This window comes from Pyxicephalus adspersus, chromosome 2, assembly GCF_032062135.1.
Source record: "Pyxicephalus adspersus chromosome 2, UCB_Pads_2.0, whole genome shotgun sequence".
In the NCBI taxonomy this organism is placed as follows: Eukaryota; Metazoa; Chordata; class Amphibia; order Anura; family Pyxicephalidae; genus Pyxicephalus; species Pyxicephalus adspersus.
Window position 1 is genome coordinate 33,833,896 of NC_092859.1, and position 22,677 is coordinate 33,856,572.

General features: G+C 37.1%; 1 protein-coding gene across 2 annotated transcripts; it reads left to right on the top strand.

Annotated features, from left to right (window-relative positions):
• Positions 1-414: 414 nt before the first annotated feature.
• LOC140323364 (uncharacterized) lies at positions 415-20,932 on the top strand. Of its 2 annotated transcripts, none has more exons than XM_072400363.1 (8): positions 415-575; positions 9,303-9,650; positions 10,624-11,004; positions 14,160-14,258; positions 15,852-15,898; positions 17,290-17,383; positions 18,832-18,871; positions 19,399-20,932. In XM_072400363.1, exons 1-8 carry the CDS (start codon positions 437-439, stop codon positions 19,508-19,510), a joined length of 1,260 nt encoding a protein of 419 aa, XP_072256464.1. In that variant the 5' UTR covers positions 415-436; the 3' UTR covers positions 19,511-20,932. The 2 variants fall into 2 exon arrangements, with proteins under 2 accessions (XP_072256464.1, XP_072256465.1); XM_072400364.1 differs by lacking the exon at positions 415-575 and adding an exon at positions 1,555-1,654.
• Positions 20,933-22,677: the final 1,745 nt, after the last annotated feature.

The window sequence follows — 22,677 nt, forward strand, 5'->3', positions numbered from 1 at the left end:
ATTCCAAGTTTAGAAGTTTTCCCCTGTGAGAAACCAGCCCACCAGGCTTCACTTCTAGCTAAATTATTATCTTTTGGTGGACTACCCCTTTTTATTTTACTGCAGTCGACACATATATATATTCAAGATCTCTGTGTTTTTTTTTTTTTGCATCTCAGACAGTATCTAAAAATGTTGCATGCGGATTATTTTTTTCTCTGCAAACAATTCTTAATCCAGCTGTTACTCTTTTTCTGGTTTACTCCATCACCCCCACCCATTTCTTTGCAACAATCAGCCAACTCTTAGGTCATTAGGTACCAGAGGGAATAAAAAAAGTGCTATTCTAGAACTGCCTGGTATGCTTGTACAGCTTTATGCATGAGGCTGCAAATCTAGGATGATGAGTTAAGAAAGATGATGTGCTGCTTTTGGTACAGAATGACATGTGCTGGATATGTGCAGGGGGAGTGACCAGATCTGTGTGTATTGTATCATAAAAGTGGTCAGTCCCTGCACAGAACACCAACACACTGCAGCAGTCAGGATGATGTACATGGAGACTCTGACCCCTGCCTTCCTTCTGCTTTCTGCAGGTAAGCAAAAAAACTTTCCAAAAGGGTGAAACAGAACTTTTATCCTTTACCGGATACAATTCAATGCCTGCAGTCCCAAATGTTTATTTTTTGGAAAGGAAAAATGTTAATGGAACTTTTATGAGGCGCCTGTTGAATTGTAACTTATGTATTGGATTGGTTTTATATTGCGACTTGCAGGACTTTACTGAACTAATCATTTCAGCATATTTTGGATCTGCTGTGCAGAGAGAGAATTTGAGTACACACATTCATTGTGTCATTTGAGTACTTTTCCATTTATAGTCGCTTTTAAATGTAACAGAGAAAAGATGATATCATTAGAAAAATACTGCCATGCATGCCTTTCTAAAGAAAAGTGTATTTAAACCAAATTTGTATATATTTATTATTCCATTGTATTGCAACATACAGTCCTATGATGGGGTAGCTGCATTTGTTTTCTTTTATTCAGGTTGTCTTATTATTTTACTTGGAGGTTTTGGCAGTAACACATTTCCTTTTCTAGGGTGATACGGCGATGTCACTTGAACTGCACACACATCCCTTTTCCCCCATTTTTACTGCAAAGGGGGAAAGTATTCTGTCACAAGAGGTAGCTCGGAAAGTTGATAGCTATGTGTGAGATTTAAGTTCCATACACAAGAAATTTTAAGGAACCAAGATTTCTAGCAGAATCAACTGGTATCTTCTGCCCTATCAGAAAACCTAAAGCGTATCTAAACTCAGAGTACTCTTTTATGTAAGGTAAAAATTCAGATGATTTTTTTTTTAAAAAAAAGGGTACAGCACTGCCTCCTAATTCTTGATCGCCTAGGCGAGTGAGAATTAATGGGAGCACAAAGACTCCTGGGATACCTACGTCACACATCCCGAGAGGCTCTTGGTTGCTCCTTCTGCGCATGCCCGAGCCTTTTTGTTAAAAGAGAAAACATGTTTTTTTCCAACCTACATCACCTGATCTCGCGTCTGGGTTGGGTGACGTAGGAAAAATAATGATGTAGGCGAAGATGCCGGGTTGATGGGGGACCTGATGAAAGACACCTTTCGGACTGATCGACTGCGCTGCGGGATTGAAGGTAAGTGCATTTTATTGTATTTGGCATTTTTCAGTTTACTTCCTCTTTAACCTTAAAAAACAAAAATCAATACAGCCATTACATCTGAGGTCTAGTAAATTGCCATATATTTATATGCTGTGTATATATACTATACATAATGGGCTCTATTTATAAAACAGGGAATCTGACATTCCTTCAAACATTCCTTCGTGGGAATCTTCCAGGTCTATATGTTTCAATTGAAGTAACTGATTCCCATCAGGGAATGTTTGAGGGAATGTCAGATTCCCTGTTTGATAAATAGATCCTTTGGTTTAATTATACATTAAAGTAAAGCGTGAGTTATGGGGAATGCCACCTGGAATGAACATCCAGATCTGATGTTCTGATCCTGGTTATCTGCATACCTGTTCCAGGTGAGTCACTGAAGCATTTCTGATCAGAGTAACAGAATTCCAATCGGAAACTTTCATTTGCAGAAGGAGCTCAGTGATGGCTGCTGCTATAGCTCTTTCATGGCATTTCAGTTTATTAGCAATCGTCCATATTAGACTTCACCATGTGGCTTATTTCTAAATAGACAAGCAAATGTTGGTATGATTGTTTAAAAACTTTTAAGGTTAAAATAGATAAATATAAACACACACAGAATATAGAGTATAGGAATAGAGTATAGGATTCAATAGAGGTCCAGGTTAAAAGTTTGTCAATGAAATAGACTATTTGGCTAAAGATTTGAGGACAACTGACCATCACACATATATGGGTTTGTAGGACATTCTGTTCCAAAACCATAGCCATTAATATGGAGTATCATGGCTATAATAGCCTCCATCTTTCACAAGCTTTTGGAGGGTTCTGGTGGGAATTTGTGACCATTCCGCTAAAAGAACATCAATGAGTTCAGGTACTGATGATGGGTGAGAAGACATGGCTCTCAAACATCTTTCTGATTTATACCCAAGGGTGTTGAGGTCAGGGCTCTGTGCTGGACACTTGAGCTTCTCCACAATGTGAGCCTAACCCCAAATTGTTATCACAAGGTTGCAAGAACACAATTGTCTAGAATGTCTTTGTATGCTGTAGTATTAATAGAATGCTTCACTGGAAACAACTAAACTCAATCATTTTGCCGTCATGTAGCTGTATTGTGTGTATTGTGTAGTGTGAGTCCTGTGGAGAAGGCACATTATTAAGATAGTTATGCCATGACACTAGGACAATGCGTGCCTGAAAGATGAGAGTCTTAGCTGGGACTGATAACAGCTACTGTGACAAGATCTCATTCATTTCATTTAAGGTTCTATTCACACGCTAGATGATTGTTGCCCCAGATGTTGATCGTGATTGTCTTAAGTAAAAATCTAGTGTGTATACAGTGCCAGTTAATGATCCACAATGGCACATCACTAAATGACCAAGTAGGAACGACCACTGTTATATTCTATAGAGGGGGATGCAGCAGAGTGCCTCCCGCTTGTCCTCCCTCTCTCCATAGAACTGAACAATACTGTATCCAGGACTTCTTTGTTCTACTCTCACTGGAAACCATTACAAAATATTGATTCCAGTTACAAAAATGTAACATCTGTACACAGCTTTACTGCCTGCATAGTCCATGTCATATTTTAGTATGCGTCATGACAAATGCACATTCATACCCTATTTTTCATCATGCTGTTCTGGCTTTTTGTATAGCGCCATAACTGGTTTTTAAATACCATGCAGATAGCCAAAATCTGTTGAGGCAGTTAGGAAGAATATTTGGCAACGCCAATGTAATGATACATCCTGGCTTTCCAGTGGTCCTATCCATAAGTGATCAAAAGAGGTGAATGTGGCAGGGGTCCCATTCTTATATCTAATAAAATCAACTTCAAGCCTTTTTATGGGCAATGTAAATGATCCAATGAGCTCCATTATTATATTGATCCCAGAAATGTTTTGTATAAAAGTGTATGTAACCCAAAATCCTAATTTAACTATGTTTGCCATTATGACTCATTATATTATATAAACATTTTCTTAAATAAAATTATTGTTATTAATCTGTTGCAAAAAATCCTATATAAAGATCCCACCGGTAACCACATTTCCTGTTGATGGCTGACAATGTTAGGTCACTTAGCTTGTTGTAGTCTGTACGTATGTATGTATGTCTTTTATAATTTAGCTTCTGGACTGCTTGCCAAACATGAAAAATAAGATCTGGGTTTACATACATTAAAGTTCTTTTTTTAGCACATACAAATAAATACAAATTATGGGCTAGCTAAGGACCGATTGAGATGATATCACCATACTGAGAAGTAATTTTAACCACTTTCAGACCCGAGAGAAGTCACCCAAAACACAACCTCTTTATTGTACAGCGCTGCATAATATGTTGGCGCTTTATAAAAACGGTTAGTAATAGCAATAATAATTCCTTTATCTAATTTGTGAACTGCTGCACTTACAAGTGACTGGTTCCCTTTACCCATTCTGGTCACTATAAGAATTTAATGAATGCAGTTTTGCAGGGGGTCTGCAATGGAATGTTTTTCTGTTTCCTTTGCAAGAAGTGAGGGGGCCTTATGTGAAGAGCGAGTCTCATTCTCTATGTACAGTGATCCTATTACAGCTTAACCTCGTCACTTTGTCATAGTAATGGAATGTACTGCAGACTTGAAGGGAGCTCAGAGGTTAACGTGTCAGGGCTGTGAGCAGACACACATGTTCTGTATTTTGTGTTACACACATCTTGTTATATTGGTTTCCCATCTCCCTAATTCCTTGACTTGCTCCAGCAAATCACACTGCAATGTATATATATATGATAACTTGATATAAAATGATTTCACAGTGCAGCAATCACCTTGTGTATCCAGTTTATGATGGTTTATACACACCTCTGTATTGAAATTATATTTTGTTATTATTATATATTTATACGGTGCAGACAAATCTCACAGTGTCTTATAAAAAAGTCAGTAGTTATGTCATTGTCTGTTACACGAGCTCACATTCAAATGTCCCTCCCATCGTCTTATAACAACGCTGACTAAAGGCTGTTTAGGGGGGAAGCCTATTAACATTCCCATCTGTTTTTGGGAGGAAACCTAAACAAACACAGGGAGAACATACAATCTCCATGCAGGTAGTGTCCCATCTGTGATTTCAATCAAGGACTCATCATAGTATGGCTGGACAAGGGTGAGCTACCATGCCACCATTTGAAGCTGTGAGCTCAAAGAATACAGCTGAATACACAAATGCAGTGTTCCCCCAGCCCCTTGTAGCTGGGCACACCACCCCGCACTTTTTCAGTAACCACCCAGTTGTTTTTGGGTGGTTACTGAAGAGTTAGGTCATCATACAGGGGCTGCCACCCACCTACAATTTCTTCCCACCCAGCTTAAAAAAAATTCTGGGTTGAACACTGCAAATGAAATATATATATTTGTGTAGTTTTTCATGTCAAAGTATTTGATTTCTGCCCTACCAATGCTGGACCATAGTTCAGCCATACCATATATACTATGTAAGTTTCCTTTACTGCAGTTTAGTAGTACTTTTAGGTCTTGTCCCAACCACAGTCTGTCATTGGACAGTCAATCCAGCAAAGTGATGAGCTCATTTCTTTATCACTCTGATCACTTTCCCTATCAACCCATTCCCTGTTAGCACATTTGCTGCTTCTCACTTTTTCTGCACGGGCAGAGATTGGCAGAACCTAATTCAAGTCAAAACCACAGACTTACACTGTTTGCATTAAAAAAAATAAGTTTCCTCCTTGCAAAAGTGCCATGTTTACCCCAAAATGTCAATGTATGTATAGGTCCTCATTTCTTCTCAATCATGGTATTCAACTGGGATAATCACTGCTTATTGTACCCTTAATCTACATATTCAGTTGTCATTTCATCCTTACTCCTGCATAATTTGTAAATTTTTTGAGCTGTTAGCCTGTGTACATGAACTTATTTATAGAAAGTACTATCTTGGATTTTACGTATTGAAGTGGAGTACTTGTATTTCATTTGGATTCTTGTAGTCTATGATATTACTTGCAGCATGCCCATATTATTATTATTATTATTATTATTATTAATAATAATCAGGATTTATAAAGCACCAACATATTACACAGTGTTGTACATTAAATAGAGATTGCAAATGACAGACAGAATACAGCCAGGGACATAGGAGGAGGGGACCCCGTCTCGAAGAGCCTACAATCTAGTAGCCCATATCTTCTAAACTCCTCTTGTTGCAGACCTGTAGTCTTTTACCAATTTTTGTAGCATACCCATAGTCTATGACCATCTCTTGTAGCAGACTGGTAGTCTCTGGCCATGTTCTATTTCGTGTCTGCAGTCTTTGAGCATCTCTTGAAACATGCATATAACTTCTGATCATCTCTTGCAACAGGCCTCTGGCTATCTCCTGTTGCCCACCTGCAGTCTCTCACCACCTCCTAATGCATGCCTATAGACTCTGACCATCTCCTGTAGCAAAGTTGTAGTCTCTAACCATTCCCTGTTGCATGTCTGTGATCTCTGACAATCTCTTGTAGAAAGCCCATAGTCGCTGACTGTGTCCTCTGCCATGGTCACCCTGTATAAAGTAAGTTGCCCAGCAATAAAAAAAAAAAAATATCAGGAGAAGTATATTTGGCTATCCCCCAGGTGTTGTGGTACAAGACAGCTGACCAAACTTTAGGAGATGTACAGTAGTTCTAACAGATGATATTTATGAACTTCTTCAAACTATAACACTTGTTCCCTCCAACACCGAAGAGGCATCTGTACAAGAAGTTCCCCAGTTGTTGACTTTCTTGCTCTAGGTCAAGTGCCACAGTGACACTTAGGTTTGTGTGGTTTGTTTCACTTTTTAAAATTTGTGAAACAACCGATAAGATATGAGGAAGTGAATGTGCTGATGTGTATGTTTCTATTCTCCCCAAAGCGCTCCAGGAAGGAGCCATGTATGGACGCCTCGTCATGAGGGTGCCATGACTTTGTCTATCTCCTTACATTTCGTCAAACTTGTTGGTTTCCTGTTTTTCAGAAATTTTCTTTGTTTTGTTATGTGATAAAACTGTCAAATATTGAGACATTTCTATATTTATGCCATGCTTTATCTCTTGCATTTAAATTACTTGTGAAAAATAATACTGAAAAATACAAGCAGAGCTTTGTTAAAGACGAACTTCAACCTAGTCATGTTGCATGAAGTAGATGTAAACTCTAACTGAATGACAGTTTACTAAAGCGTTGTGTATCACAAACAGTTTGATATATATTATCAAACCACATCCTATATCAAAGATACTTCACTAAAGAAAAAAAAATATTGAACTTTGAAGCCACCTCCCATTAATTCACATCCAATAGTGTTTTAGGAATTATAAAAACGTAATTTATTAAGTTTATTTTGAAAAAAGAAAGAAGGAAGACAATTTGCATTAGACATACATGACAAATTTTAGTCCCATCATTAATTAAATTATTACATAATAATTGGGTTTAGCTATTATAAAAACTAAATTTGGCTTATGTATGGTTTAACAGATTACTGGTTTTACACCTTTTTTTATTTTTCACTTAAGCATCCAAGGTGTTCAGTGGGATCTGGAGATTGATATGGGTGGGGACATCACAAAGATTTTGCCTTATAGATAGTGTAGAAGCATACAAAGTAGGTGTACCTACACACAACAACATCATAGTGAATTATGTGATCTACCTGGATCAAAAACTCAAAATAATTTGGATGTTTTTTTGTGCTATGGCAGTTTTACTTTTGTATGCTGTGTAATCCAAAGAAGGGAGTTTGTTCTTATTGTGCACCCCACAAGTGTAGCATTCGACTAAATTGGAGGTGAATGGACTACAGGTATTTACAATTTAGAAGCATTGTAATCACATTATGTTTAAAAGTGATATTTGGTTCACATCGCACTAGCAAATCACTATACTATACTATACAATTCACCTGCTTCTATTGCATTGCCCGAAGCTGAAAATGGCAATGAATGATATTGAGAAATTGCGAAACATTCTGTGAAAATGCATATTTTGTGAAATATGTACATTATTACACAGTATTTATACAGCACCAACATATTACAAAGCCCATAGTCATGTCACTTTTTGTCCCTAAAAGAGGCTCACAATCTAATGTCCCTCCCATAGTCATAATATTATTATTATTATTATTATTATTAATAAATATTATTATTATTAATAAACAGGATTTATATAGCGCCAACATATTACGGAGCGCTGTACATTAAATAGGGATTGCAAATGACAGACCAATATAGACAGTGATATAGGAGGAGGGGACCCTGCCCCGAAGAGCTTACAATCTAGTAGGTGGGGGAATTTCACACACAATAGGATGGTAGATATGTAGTGGTGGGAAGTAGTGATGGTTTCAAAAGACAGAAGAAGATGGGTAGGCAAGTTTGAAAAAAATGGGTTTTGAGCGCTCTTTTAAATGAGCAGAAAGTAGGAGCAAGCCGAATAGGACGAGGAACATCCATGATGAGATGGCTGACAGGCAGCATGAGACAGATAGATTTGAGTGTCATCAGCATACAGATTGTACTGTAAGCCATAGGAAGATATGAGACTACCGAGAGAGGAGGTGTACAGAGGAAAGAGGACCGGCCCAAGAACTGACCCTGATATCTGTTTGTTTGTTTTTTTGGTGGTGGTGTGGAGCGCTCACCTGTGGGAGGAAACCAAAGTACCCAGAGGAAACACACGTAAACAGGGGGAGAACCTCCAAACTTCATGCAAATAGTGCCCTGGCCAAGACTCAAACCTGGGACATGGCGCTGCAAAGGCCACTGAGCCACTATGCTGCTCTGCATTTTTACATATTTTGTAACTAGTTAATTTCAAAGCTTCCAAACACTGCATTATCTTCAAAATTGCTGGGAAACCAGGGGAACTGATGGAAACATATCACAGGTAAAATGTTAAAATATAGTCAGGAACACACGTTTTTTGAACTAGGATATGTTCCCACAAGTCTTCTTTACACCCCCAGCAATTGTGGTCACAAAACTATACTGGAGTGGATTTGAAGTTAACTAAATGAAAACAGGCAGGTAGCCTAACAAAGAATAATAGTGACTAAATTTTCTCTACCTCCTTTTTTTTCAAAATGTTTTCAGTTGTGACATGTTTCTTCTATTCCCTCTCCTGCATGTTTGGTAAAAATACTATGCCCCGAAGCTGTACATTTAAATTGAAATATTGGCTGGTTGTTTAAAAAAATCCTTGCTATATCTTAACTTTGTTTTACAAAAAACTGTATGTGTTTTAACCTTTTTCCACATGTGCCACGTTCCTACAACTCCTAATTTTGCAAGAAATGTTAATGACAATGGGTCTGAATAAAGCTCTCCAAGTCAGGAGAAAATAGACTATGTATCCAGAATTGCTGGATCATACAGGTTTTACCCATGAAACTTTATCTTTTTCAGTCTTGTAGTGCTTCAATGAATCATACTCAATACCTTGTTCGGGGCTTTGCAAATAACTTGTAAAATCAGTAAGTAAAATTACAGATGGCAATTGGGAAACCATGAAAGAAAGTAAAAAATAAACTATCTGTGTCACTTTAATTTAAATATTTCTAATGAAGCTTTTGTGATTGTTTTTTTCAGCCCTTCCTTTGATAAATGGCCAGACTGTGAGAGGGATAGAAGGCCAGTCTGTTGTTCTGCCTTGTTCCTATAAGGTTAGACGAAGCAGTGATATCACCACCATGTGCTGGGGACGTGGAAGCTGCCCAAACTCCAAGTGTAACGATGTTCTTATCTGGACTGATGGGCACAGAGTCACAGAAAGATCATCCATCCGCTACCAACTCAACGACATCATTCCCAGGGGCCAGATCTCACTAACTATTAACCAAGCAAGCTTGGCTGATGCTGGGACCTACTGCTGCCGTATAGAGCATCATGGGTGGTTCAACGATGAGAAGATAAACATCCGACTCAACATGGAAAGAGGTGCCAGGGGAAACCTAAAATCTTAACAATAAAGTTTGATATTACCAATCTGTTTCACAAAACACAGGTGAAATTAAAGTGACTTTATGCAAAAAGCAATAATTAGAAAATTCTAAAAAACACTTTTCTCCAAAGAATAAAATATCAGCAAACCCCCATTCTACCTCTGGGCAGCGGATGTGACTTCCTTGCCTGGAGTGACATGCCACCAATATGAGTCAATGCCAAAGGACAAAAAAGTACAACTTGCATCAGTCCTATCAGATGTCACATAATTACACATGCATGTAGGTCCTTTCAATGTTAGAGACAAAAATCAAAATAGATCATAAATGCTCCATTACACCTCAGAAAAGACCCCTTCATTATGTAGGTCAGGTAAGCCTCAAATCAGACCTCAAGGTTCACTTAAATTAGACATAAAGAACATGACCTAAGGAGCTAGCATTGTCGCTTTTTCCACCTTCAACCACCCACGTTTCTTCTCCTCCTCTTTCCTTTGCCTTAGTCCCCCGCCCACCATTTCCCATGCAGCCATCCCCAACACCACGACACTGACTCCAACTAGTGATAAATCGCCTAGTTGGCTGCTTTATTGTCCCAGCCTAAAGTAAAACTCTTTTTTTTGAACAATATATAAAATCCCTCTAGGTGTATTAAATGCCACCTCCCATTATTTGTATCCAAAATTGGTTTGATTTTTTTATGTGGGACTTCAAATTAGCATAGATTGGCCAAATCAATGACATTTATATTATAAAAACATGATTTTTATCAATACCAAGTCATTAAAAACATCACATTCAAACGTCTTTGGTTGTTGCATAATATCTGGTATATACAGTACAGCGATACATTTTCAGCATAGAAGAACATTGACTTTAATTTGGTTACCATGCATGATTTGGATTAGTAGATTTACGATATATATTTATAGTTTATTTACTAAAATAGCATGTTGTTACCTATTTAGCTCCAACAACAACTCCACCAACAACGACTCCACCGACAACAACAAGGAGGACAACAACGCCCAAAACGACTCGCCCTGTTATCAAGAAAACAACTCCACCACCTACAACACCAAAAGTCATTACACCGCCAGCCACATTTACAACTCCGCTATTTATAACTGAAATAATTACGACACCACCACCTACCAGTACCAAAACAGAACCTACAGATGAAGAAATTACCACGGCACTTATAGATGAGAGAACCAGAAGCTCACAGCCTACACCGGCAGAATCGACTGTAATAACTACAGAACCATCACTACATACAACTACACCATATGATAAACCCATGGATGAGTTACCTGCCACAGCACAAGCACCGCAGCCTACAAGCACAGGTAAGATTCTTTGTTCTCAACACATACAGTATGCAGCAGTGTGTATCCAGGTATTAGCTGAGCCAATCGGGTGTGAGGCTGTTTTCTCATTATTATATGTTTACACACCTTGTGTTGTCGTCATATCAAGTGTCATCATTGGAAGATTTTTCTTTGTTCCTGATCTAGAGACAACTTAAAACCCATCTCTACTCATTACCCATTTTGCTAATTTTTTAATATTTAATATTTTTTAATAATTAATATTTCAATAATAATAATAATAAAAGTAATAATAATAATAACCCAATTTTAGTTTTGTCAGGCATTTTCAGGTGCCCACCAATAAACATATTATCATTAAAATAATACATTATTAAAATACTAATTTATTTTGTGATTCTTTAAAAACAAACAAATGCAAAAACTTTGTATCCATACATATCCAATATTGTACATTTGTATATTTCTATTTCCAATACATTGCGTTTTATGATCCTTAACGCGTTTCACCCAAAGGCTTACTCAGAAGGACATAACGTATCAATCGTATCAATATTGTTTATTCTGCTGGCCGATGGCAGATTACACAATCCAACTTTTCTTTCAAAATAGTCAAGTATGTTTTTTCAACAGAAAGAATTGTGTGCTTAAAAATACTATTACACTTGTTACAGATGTGTATGCTGTGACCCCTCTTTAGAATAATTTGGAGTAATTTCTACCACAGTGCAATGGTGACAAAAATCAAGGTTTACCTGTGGTATTGCAGCTTCCATTAAACTCAGGATGACACTATTTACCACCTCAATATTCTATCATTATATTCCTGACGAGGTCACAGCTTCCTTACAGCCTCACTATTTATAAAGAGCCAACATATGATGCAGCGCTATCTATTTAATTGGATGGGGATGGTGGGTAAGTACCGGTAGTTGAGGGTTTGAAAGACTGAAGAAAAAGTTTGAAAAGATGGGTTTTGAGTGCTCTTAAGCAGAAAGTAAGAGCAAAAAAAAAACATAAATTAATACAGCTCACTACATCAATAATATATCATTAAATGGGTTTCATGAAATGTAGGCAGTATATCTACCTGAATATGACCTTATGCAGTCCCTGTCTAGAAGAGGTGAGAGAGAAACAACACAAAGGGCCAATCAGTTGTACTGCAGTGTAAGGACAATGATGATAAAGGAGGAAGCAGAGTGAATAAGAAATGAGCTTGTCCGTTTGTTGCTTCTTATATTGACTGCCCTTTCACAGTCAGGGGAAAGGAAAATACCTGTAATTATTATTTATTTGCTATTCTTGACGCTTTTTGTGGAGTGTGTCCACTTTTTCAGGAGAAGAAAACAGAATTGAACCATGAAACCAAGGTTCCCTTGGACATCTTGGAGACAGAAAGGGCAGACACGGACATGAGGCCTGATTTATTAAAGCTCTCCAAGGCTGGAGAGAATACACTTTCACCAGTGAAGCTGTGTGATCCAGCAAACCTGGAATGGATTTCTTTAGTCATTTGCTATTTGCTAACATATGTTTGTAATCCTGGACCAGATCCATACCAGGTCTGCTGGACCACCCAGCTTCACTGATGAAAGTGTATTCTCTCCAGCCTTGGAGAGCTTTCATAAATCAGACTCAGTGTGACTGATAAACCCAATATTAGGCTGCTGGTCAACCTTATTTCCATACAGATTATCATGCCCATCCAAAATCGCCTTATTTGTACAGCACATTTTCCTCTATAGTTGTATCCAAAACCACTTTCTATTCCAAAATACATAGAATACCCAACGCCCACACACTGGGATGTCCAAATTTCCAACACTTTACATGAGCACACAGAGCCATCTACTGGTGACCAACAATAATGCACAAAATATTATTTAAGAGCAAGTGACCCATCATAACCAACTTAACAAAAGTAAAAAATACTTTAACCTGTAAAAGAGGAAATATAAAGAAAAACAGACTGAGCCTACAAGATTAAAATGTTTCCCCTTTTGACTAAAAGTTTTTTAACTAGCACACACTATAGATGTATTTCCTTACATTAATTTTTTTGGCACTTATGTTTACTTTTTTAAATGTTAGCAGTGACGACCAGGTTTTGTGCCCTAGGTTTAGACTTAAAGCTATCCAAGACTGGAGAAGATAGACTATCATGAATGAACCTGGGTGATCCAGCAAACCTGGAATAGGTTTATTAAAATTATTCGCTATTATTTGGAAAATGATTTCAATCATTGACTTGATCAATTCCAGGTTTGCTGGATCACCCAAGTTTTCCCATAATAGTTGGTAAATAGGTACCTAAGTTTATATTTGGATCAGCTTTTTTTCAAGTATATACAGTGTTTATTTTTTTTACGACTAGTATAAATAGGTGAGACATAATATTAGCTTCCTAGAATAGGCGCTGGAGGGACAGCAGAGGGCCGATCTCATCAGCAGGGTCATACATATTCATGGGTCAACCAACCAGCTGGTAGTTGGTAGGTTGGTGGGTTAATGACCATGCTGGACCAGCTAACTACAGTGGAGAAAAAGTGAGATCACTGAATGAGCCTAGATCACAGGAATGGATAAAGAGAATCACAATCTTATGCACACAATTTATTGTAACTCTTTTTTTATCTGAGTGCCGGGAGCAGACGAAGATTGAAGTTCTCCTTTAACGATGGAAGAAATTACCACATTGCATGATTTGTGTAAACCTGGGTGGAGTTGGTTTGAATCTGGGTGGAGTATTGGCATGTAAGACATGTGGTGAACTCCACCAAATGATGCAATCCCTTTTCCACAAAATATATTTAAGTATTCAGAGATTTCTTTGATTCTTTAATACAGACATGGATGGTAGAATTTCCAGGTATTAGTAATTTCTGTTTATTTTTAGTTATTAGTTAAATATAAAAAAAAATAGCAAAATGATTAAATTAACAAAATAAAGCTCAGTTGAGTATTTAGGTGATTGGGTTTACCATAAGGCCTTGTGTACATTAGCCATTAGGGTAGAGTTTAGTTTAGAGTTTAGTTGGGCTTTAAGTGAGGGGGTTATATAAGAATGATTTTATGATGATATATAATGAAGACATGTTCTGTGAAGTGCCATTTAATGTTGCTATAATCTTGTTTATTATAGCTGAATAATTGTGGCAATTTCATTTCAGATCCATGTGAGATTTGTGATTTTTCTGATGAAGCATCTAACCATGACCATCCAAGAAGTACAATTCCTTTTCAACCTGCAACCCATCCCAGCGAAAATGGTAACCATTATATTGATGTTTTCAAAGCATCCACTAGGGGCCAGAACATAAATAAAACATGTTGTATAGTTGCAGAGATAACGGATCTGATTTATTAAAACTCTCCAAGGCTGGAGAGAATACACTTTCATCAGTTAAGCTGGGGGATCCAACAAACCTGGAATGGATCGGGTTCAGGATTCAAAACATTTGCTAGATTTTAGCAAATCCATTCCAGGTTTTCTGGATCACCCAGCTTCACTGGTTAAGGTGTATTATCTCCAACCTTGTAGAGCTTTATTACATCATGGCCAATGACTTATGCATTTCTTATCTGCAGAGAGCACAACATAGAATACAGCATTGCTTTATCTCAGCTAAAAATTTGCCTGACTGCATTGATTTTTCCAGATTTAGTGGTAGTAGTAATGCTTATTCAAATCTTGATTTTTTTTTTTTATTTTATGTACTTGGATCCAAAAAAAACTGGATTGGATCTGGTCCAGGATTAAAAACACTTGCTAACAAATAGCAAATGACTTTAAGAAATACATTCCAGGTTTTCTGGATCACCCAGGTACACTGATGAAAGTGTATCCTCTCCAGCCTTGGAGAGCTTTATTAAATCAGGCCCTTGGTGTTCAGCCAGTCCTGCCACAGGATGTTGACAGCAGTCATCATCCCCTCTCTGTATTGACTGAACACTTGCAAACAATGCAGAAGACTGTCCAGCTGGGCAAGGATCCTATCACTGTTAAGCAGCGATGGCCAGTGCTGGATCATTACGTGATCTAATCTTTTCTGGAGTAAAGTATTGATTAAGTTTTTCATATTGCGTGGTATTTATTTTTCTGGGGCTGGCTTTCTGGGAATGGGTAAATGTGCTATGTACCTCTATACTTACCCCACAGGGTACTTATACATCTTATTAAAGGGTTCTTCCAAATTCCAATCAGCACCCTCACAATGAAGCTACATACTTTTTGCCCACTTCCTTCTTAGGGAAAGCAGATTCCAGAGAACTTATGAATAGGAGGAGAAATACATACACTCGCTGCTTTAATTTCCTGTCCACAAATGTGCTAGGCCTATAAACTGATCTAACTTCAACAATACAAGGACCACACAGTTTGTTCGTTTTATTCATCCTTTACCTGTCAGTGACATATTTAGTGTACATTTTAGACAAATAATAACTAGCTTTGAAAAAAAGGATGTAAATAAAAGAAAAACGATTCCACATCCCTGAACTACAGAATTTCAAAACAGAAATACTGATAGGTAGGGATAATGAAGGGAGCGTTTTTTTGGCCCAATGTAAGCAGCATATAGTTTGTTCTAAAAAAATATCAACAGTTTTATTAATGTCAAGCCCATGAAACATTTTTCATAGAAAGAATTAGCATGAACACTTATAATGGACCCTATAGCAACACATAAATAAATGTCACATGAACCAGATATTATAATTATATTTTAACTTGTCTGCACATTACCAACAGAATTCTGGGTGAATCTGATCAGAATCAGTGAATGTTGAATTATGCCTGATCTGAGTTGAGCTATTTGTGATGTTATTATTGTTATGATAAATATATTGTATTTCTTTTACAGGTAATTCAGACCTCTTCTTGGGAAATGTTACATCAGTTGTGGAAAAGGTAACCAGCAGTCATTAGTGAATCTAAAAGTGAATAAAGTGAATCTATCACTGATATAATTTTAATGTTAGGTACATGCATACCTCTCACAGGGATCACATTACCCCCCTGTAAAAACCTTTACTTTTATTTTCTTCACAAGGATGATAAATGTTTGTCTAGGCATCATTTATGCTCTGCATTCAGGGATAATTGACTGATATGTGTCATATAATAATCTCAATCTAGGTTTTTTTTATAAGGAAAAATGGTGATTCTATTCTAAAACAGAATACAGACTATACAGTTATGTGTCACAGATACATTCATACTGGCACTTGTTACAGAGATGTCTATTAAAAATGGCTCATAAAATTGTGTGTTTGCTAGTGAACCCAAACTGTTATAATATAATATTTAGTGTTTGGCGTGAGTACATATTTTTATTCAAATAAATAATTTTCAGTATATCTTATGACATTTATTTTGTAAGTGTTTAGAAGCATGTTGAGTTTGGTATATACAGAGCATTGCACTATATACATAGAGTCCAGCTAAGACAATGGCAAAAACAATTAATGGTGGATCCCTATACAGAAATGATGCAGCCCTCACCCTTGCTATCCATCTTGGTCACCATTGACATTCAGAAAATGATAGGAAATCCAAACTTTTACAGTTTTTGGTGAAAGGCAGCACTGGACACCTTCAAAAGTGAGGAAATGGCACTGCAGAAAAAAGTAACTCCAAAATGTTCTGTTCTTCATTGTTGGTGGCTTCTTAGGCTTGTATATCAGTGCTAAGCTGATTGTCCCCTGAAATTGTATATCATGCAAATCCTTCCAGCCTTGTTTTCTATTAAAAAAACATATGTTTAATATGTTTCTGGAAAATAGCACTTCTTCCTCAAGGCTGTGGATGATGTTGTGCTGATATTGAGGCATTCAAATTTCAGCATTAGGGGCAAAAACAAACAAAAGTGAAATCATGTGTTTAAAAAATGAATCATCATTCATAATTCTTTAAAAAATGTATAGTTGTCATTTTAACACAGAGCACTGCGTCGGGCTGGCCATACACAAAATAAATCCTGTTTTAGAACAATTCAACAAAAACAGTGGGATTAAGCAATTTTTAGAGAAAAACACAATCAACGTCCAATTGTCCTAACAGATTAGTAAATTCTTCTTTGCAGATGGCTTGATATTTATATGATTAATGTATAGAATATTGTAGTCTAGAATATTTTGTAGTCTAAACACTAGTGGGACAACACAACAGGGGAAACAAGATGAGTTTTTGCAATTCTATCTTTAGCAAGCTACAATCACCAGTACACCACAGATCACAAAGCCTATGTGCTCTCAAAACCATTTTATTTTCTAACTTTCTGACACTTTCTTTTCTTGCAGGAAAGTGGTTTGCCTCTCCATATCCTTATCACTGCAATTTGTTTATCAGTAATCATACTAATTGTGGTTGCTGTGCTGATTCTAAAGTTTCGAGGTAAGTGCCACCATAGTTTTTTTAAAGAATACCTTTAATATATAGCATAGCTAGTTAACCCTACACATACAGCTTTTTTTCCCATTTACTAGATTTAGTTAAGTGGATTTATATTAAAGGAATCAGTCAGTATCATGGGTTGGACTGTAATTCATACCGCTCTGTAGGTCATCTGCTACCGCATCCAATACCCCTGAAATCCCAGTGCACCGACTGACGGGCCTTAATATTACATTTATAACATAAAAAGCCAGTGGTGGACAAAGCCTTCTGCAAGAACAAGTTGGAGTTCATAAGGGACACTTATTCACTGTCCATAGACAGATAGCCAGCCATTCTGACATCACAGTCATGGTCCCAGAACAGACAAATGGGGATCAATCAGTAACATTCCCTTTACTTGTAGTACATATGACATCAGGAGGAAAAGGAGAAGCATCCTGCATACATCGGGTCTGGTTAGGCATGAAATTATGGATGTGTATGCTACCCAACACCACTTACATATTATGCACCTGGAGCATAATTAGGACAAGCATAAAGAATGCCCTCTGCTTCTCTTCTGCCCTAAAGATGAAAAATTTCTAGATTCACATGGAGGTTTCAAATCCACATGTTGTATAACGGGGTTCCTAATTTTTTAGCTTACGTTTGAGCTATAGCACAATCTAGATCAGACCATCCACTATGGAACCCCGAGGCCGGGGACGAAGATGCAGTTCACCCTTTGTCTTCTTGCTCCTCTAGCATTTAGCTTCTTTGAGGATCTGAATTGTACTGACAATCTGGAACCTTTTATCATACATTGAAATATGTGACTGACTGCTCCCAACATTAAAAGGGAATCTTTAAAAAAGCTGGGAATGTGACATTTACCAAACATTTACTGCAGGTTAATCAATCACTGTAATTGAAAAATGCACTAGAAAAATACACTTGTAATAGGAGTTTAGTGAGTGGCATATTCACTGCTATATAGTGTAAATATACCCCTATGTGGTGGTGGCTGTATGCTGCCCCAGAACTTCCATCTTAGACCACACCTTATGTTGGCCATGCAAAAATCTAGCACTGGTTGTTACAGACAGATGTTGCCAATTTGGTTTTTGAGGCACCTAGCCTATCATGTACATTCTTTACTATTTAACAAGTCCCTCTAGAACATGTACATTTTTAGGAAAGTAAGGGCTTTTGGTCTACATACTTGAGATAGCCAAGAGTTACTTGCACTACTACATTTAAAATATGAAGCCGTGTATTTTACTAGGCTATGCTATTACTTTACTATACTGGATCCCAGTGATGCCATTACCAAAACCCTCAAAACTAGGTTTCTGAGGCCATTTGGAAGCTCTGGTTTCTATGGTTTTATAACTGAAATGACAGTACATATATCTTCCTTGGTAATATAGCATCTAAAATGTCTCCATTTCTTGTTTTCAATCCAGGTAAAGACAGAGGGCGCTATCTTTTTGGCTTAGATCCCAGGTAAATATTAAGTTAACTATTAAAGATTTAAATCACGTTACATTACATTGAATATGTCCTAATGTTCTAGGTCCTTTCAGAACAACACAAAAATACTCCAATGCCAGGTATTACAATTTAACAATACTCTAACATTATTTTTCAATGATATGACCACTACAGGAAGTAGTGTTGTCTAGGGAAAGGTCACCACATTCGGGAAGATGTTTTATTAACAACATGCAGTGAGACATACACCTTTTGCAACCCACTGCTTTGTAGCCTGCAACTTGGACAAAAAGTAGAAATGGTTTTCCTCCTAACTGAAGATAAAGGAATTGGCCAAGCCATACAAAAAGTTTATAACAAGTAATAACAGGGGCAGTCAACTATGTCTACTTTTAACCCCTATGTAAGCTCTACATTCACGATAAAAGTGCTAACAAGATATGTTTGCAACATACAGCTAAATCTCAAGCTCTTATATATGATTTTCCTGGTGCAAGATTCTTGGGATTCTTTTCTAATTTTCTGTATCTCCTCTACAGTTTAGAGTTAGTCAACCACGCCGAAGTCCACCCATCAGAAACAGATGTTGAAATTTCACAGACAGTCACACTTGAAGTGGACAAAGTGGATGAAGGCAAACCTGGTTTATGAGAATGAGGAACTAATAGCATTTTTAAAGACTGATTTTTGCATTTCAAGCTTTCCAGCCAAGAAGAACTATTCATTTCGTTCATTTTTAACATAAAGGCATGTGAAAATTGAAGACTATTTCTAACTTTTAATTTTTCACATCACAGCAAGATTCCAGCTACTGTCATCTAGTATAGGACAAGAAATAAAAGCAGAAATTGTTTGCCATTGATAATAGAAGTTGGTTCTCACCAATACTCAAGGAGAAGTCTTCAAAAATATTTCCTGTTTTTTATGTCTTTTTACAATTTTTCAGCTTAAGGCTCTGCCTTGGCAGCAGATTCTCAGTACTCATTCTTTGTGCTAAAATGGTTGTACAAATATGCTGGTCTCCTTCTAAAAAATGTTATTAACCTGGTATAGGATACTTTACATGAGTGTCAGGAAAGTGTCAAATTCCCTACTGAGGTGCCTGCATTTTATTGTGGGATGTGAAAGACTGTTAAATGATAATGATGAAATGATAATGATAAAAGGCCCTCTACTCTACTATTTAAAAGATGGTTCTTCAGATACAGATTTGCGATGACAATCAGGAGTGACATGATTTCCAAATAAAGGTGATTTTTTTCTTCAGATTTTCTCAATGACGGTGGGTCATCACAACGCATCATTACACTGTCATGGTGTGCATGGTGGCATGGTGTCACCCCTTCAATAAGAAGGTCTATGACGCCATGCAGTAATAGTATGTTCTGAAGTTTTTGGTGTTCAAGGCAATGTTAGAGGTACCCTTGACGACTGAGAACTTTTAGAGGTAGACCGGTGTTAGTCTTATTTTAAGTATTATTATTAATGATGTCCTAACTAAAACCCTTTGTTGCAAGGATAACAGGTAACAAAAAATGATGTGACTATATTTAATAAATTTACAAGAATGTTTCATATAAGTCACAAAACCCTCCCATATGCTAATATTGGATCGATGGGGCTTTATTATTCTATATGACATAAAGCGTTACTTGCTATGTCTGCTTAAAATTTGTCAGTTGAATATTTCCTGTTCTTTAATAAACTAATGTACATTGATCTGTTTTATGTGTGTTACAAAAGTTATGATGTGAAATTTAAATCTATGTGCTGTTTCTTCCAGTTTATGACAATCTGTGCATTTTGAAAACATTTTTATGATATTTACCATATAGTTATTAGTAACATTGGGGTTTTCTAATTTTATAGCTCTGGCCATTGCCATCATAATGATTCGCCTCCTCTGCCCAGCTACATAAACCCTGTTATAACCTAAATGCACATTCCAGGATCACACAATGCACCTGCACTGTCTTTTGTTGTACATATTGTTGCTTACTTTTTTGCACTTGATTTTGTATTTGTAATGATGAACTAACTCAAAAAATAAAATAGAAAATGTTTTCAAATCAACATCTATGACATATTTTCATTTGGTATAATGTATCATAAAAATGTTTTAAAACACTGCATTAAATGTACTGGCTCATCGTCCAGTCTGGATTTGTGCAATTTAACCAGTTTCATTTTTTTCTTGGGGGGAACTTCTGGAGAGGTGGCAAGAAGAAAACACACAACTATAGGGAGAACAAACAACTTCATATAGGCTATGATGAAATTTAAACATTATTTCATTCGTGGCGAGATATTTCCGCACGGAAGGCATTACTGTGTTCCCCTCCCCTATGTCCCCCATCCTAGGACACCCCAAGTTCCCAACTAGCAGAAGAGACCCGATATATAGGATCTGGATTGAGAACGGTGTTTATCGTGCTTTTCATTTCCTGCATGCTATATGTTCTCTCAAGTTACTAGATATGACTATTTCTGTAAACTTGTATGCCTTTTCACGCTTTTATTTGCTTTTGCCATCTGTATATACTGGTTTGAGTTCTGTAATTGTCTGTTTTTATTGGTTGCTAATAAAAAATAAAAAATAAAAAAAACATTATTTCATTCTACAGACCATAGTAATGCACTGTGCCAGTTATAAGTAGCAGAGTTTATAAATTCACAATCCATAATAAAATGAATATCTCAGTTTAAAAGAAACACAAATAAACATATTCATCACTTTATTTTACAGTTTGTGTCTGTCTAAAAATTTTCTTCCATGTACCCCAATTTGATATATATACAGTGCTGGAAAAAATAGAGACCACTTCAATTTATTCTTAAATCAGCATCCCTAAAGTAGGACAACCATTCCACCTTTATGAGGTAATAGAAAGATGGTCACAAAACATCAAGCATAGCTGAGCTGTTTGATTTTTTGTAGAAAGAGTGGTGTGAAGTTACGTAAAAGCAGTGTGAAAAACTGGTGGAGAACATGGCAAAAAAAGCATAAAACTGTGATTGCAAATCAGGGTTGTTCCACCAAATACTGATTTCTGATTATTTTTTAGTCAAAACTAGTGTTGGTGTTCGATGTTGGGTCGTCCTTATGTTCGACCCGAATATGGCTGTTCAAATTTGGGTAGACCCGAACTGAATATCACGTGTTCGCAGGTTCGCAGGAACTTCCCCATAATGCTGGGGCCTCCAGTAAGAGCAAGGATGCTCTCCTCCATCTTCATGGTGAAGTGCTGTAGCTAGATAGTTAGACTGTGTCACACTTACTATTAGTCAGATAGATAGTTGTATTGTACTGTATTGCTTCAGTCCTGTAGTCTACTGTACTCAGGTAGAGTGTTTCACTGTTAGTCAGATAGATAGATAGTGAGTCAGTCAGTGTGTTCCATACAGGCAGCCAGAGCCAGGGTACCCCGACGGTGTGCACACTATCACACTTGTACCGAGAGACAGCCAGACAGACACAGTGATGGACGTCACATTTGTATACTGTGCTGCATATTACAAGCATCACCGCTGAAGGAAAGTGCCACATACAACACACACAGCGCACTTGCATTTTTTGAGTAAATCCCCCCCCCAAAAAAATAAAAATCCGTTTACCGTAAAAATTTACACTTTGTGAAGCATATTACCTCCAAAGTATTTTGCAGTGTGTGAAGCGACACACACATTTCAACTATGTCTAGGAGGACATGTCCAAAGAGGAAGAGGCAGCTTTGCCATGGGTGGCAAGCAAAGCAGTATGGATTTGTTTTTAACTGCAGACCCGAGAACAAGAAGCCAGCCAGGCCTTAGACATTGCT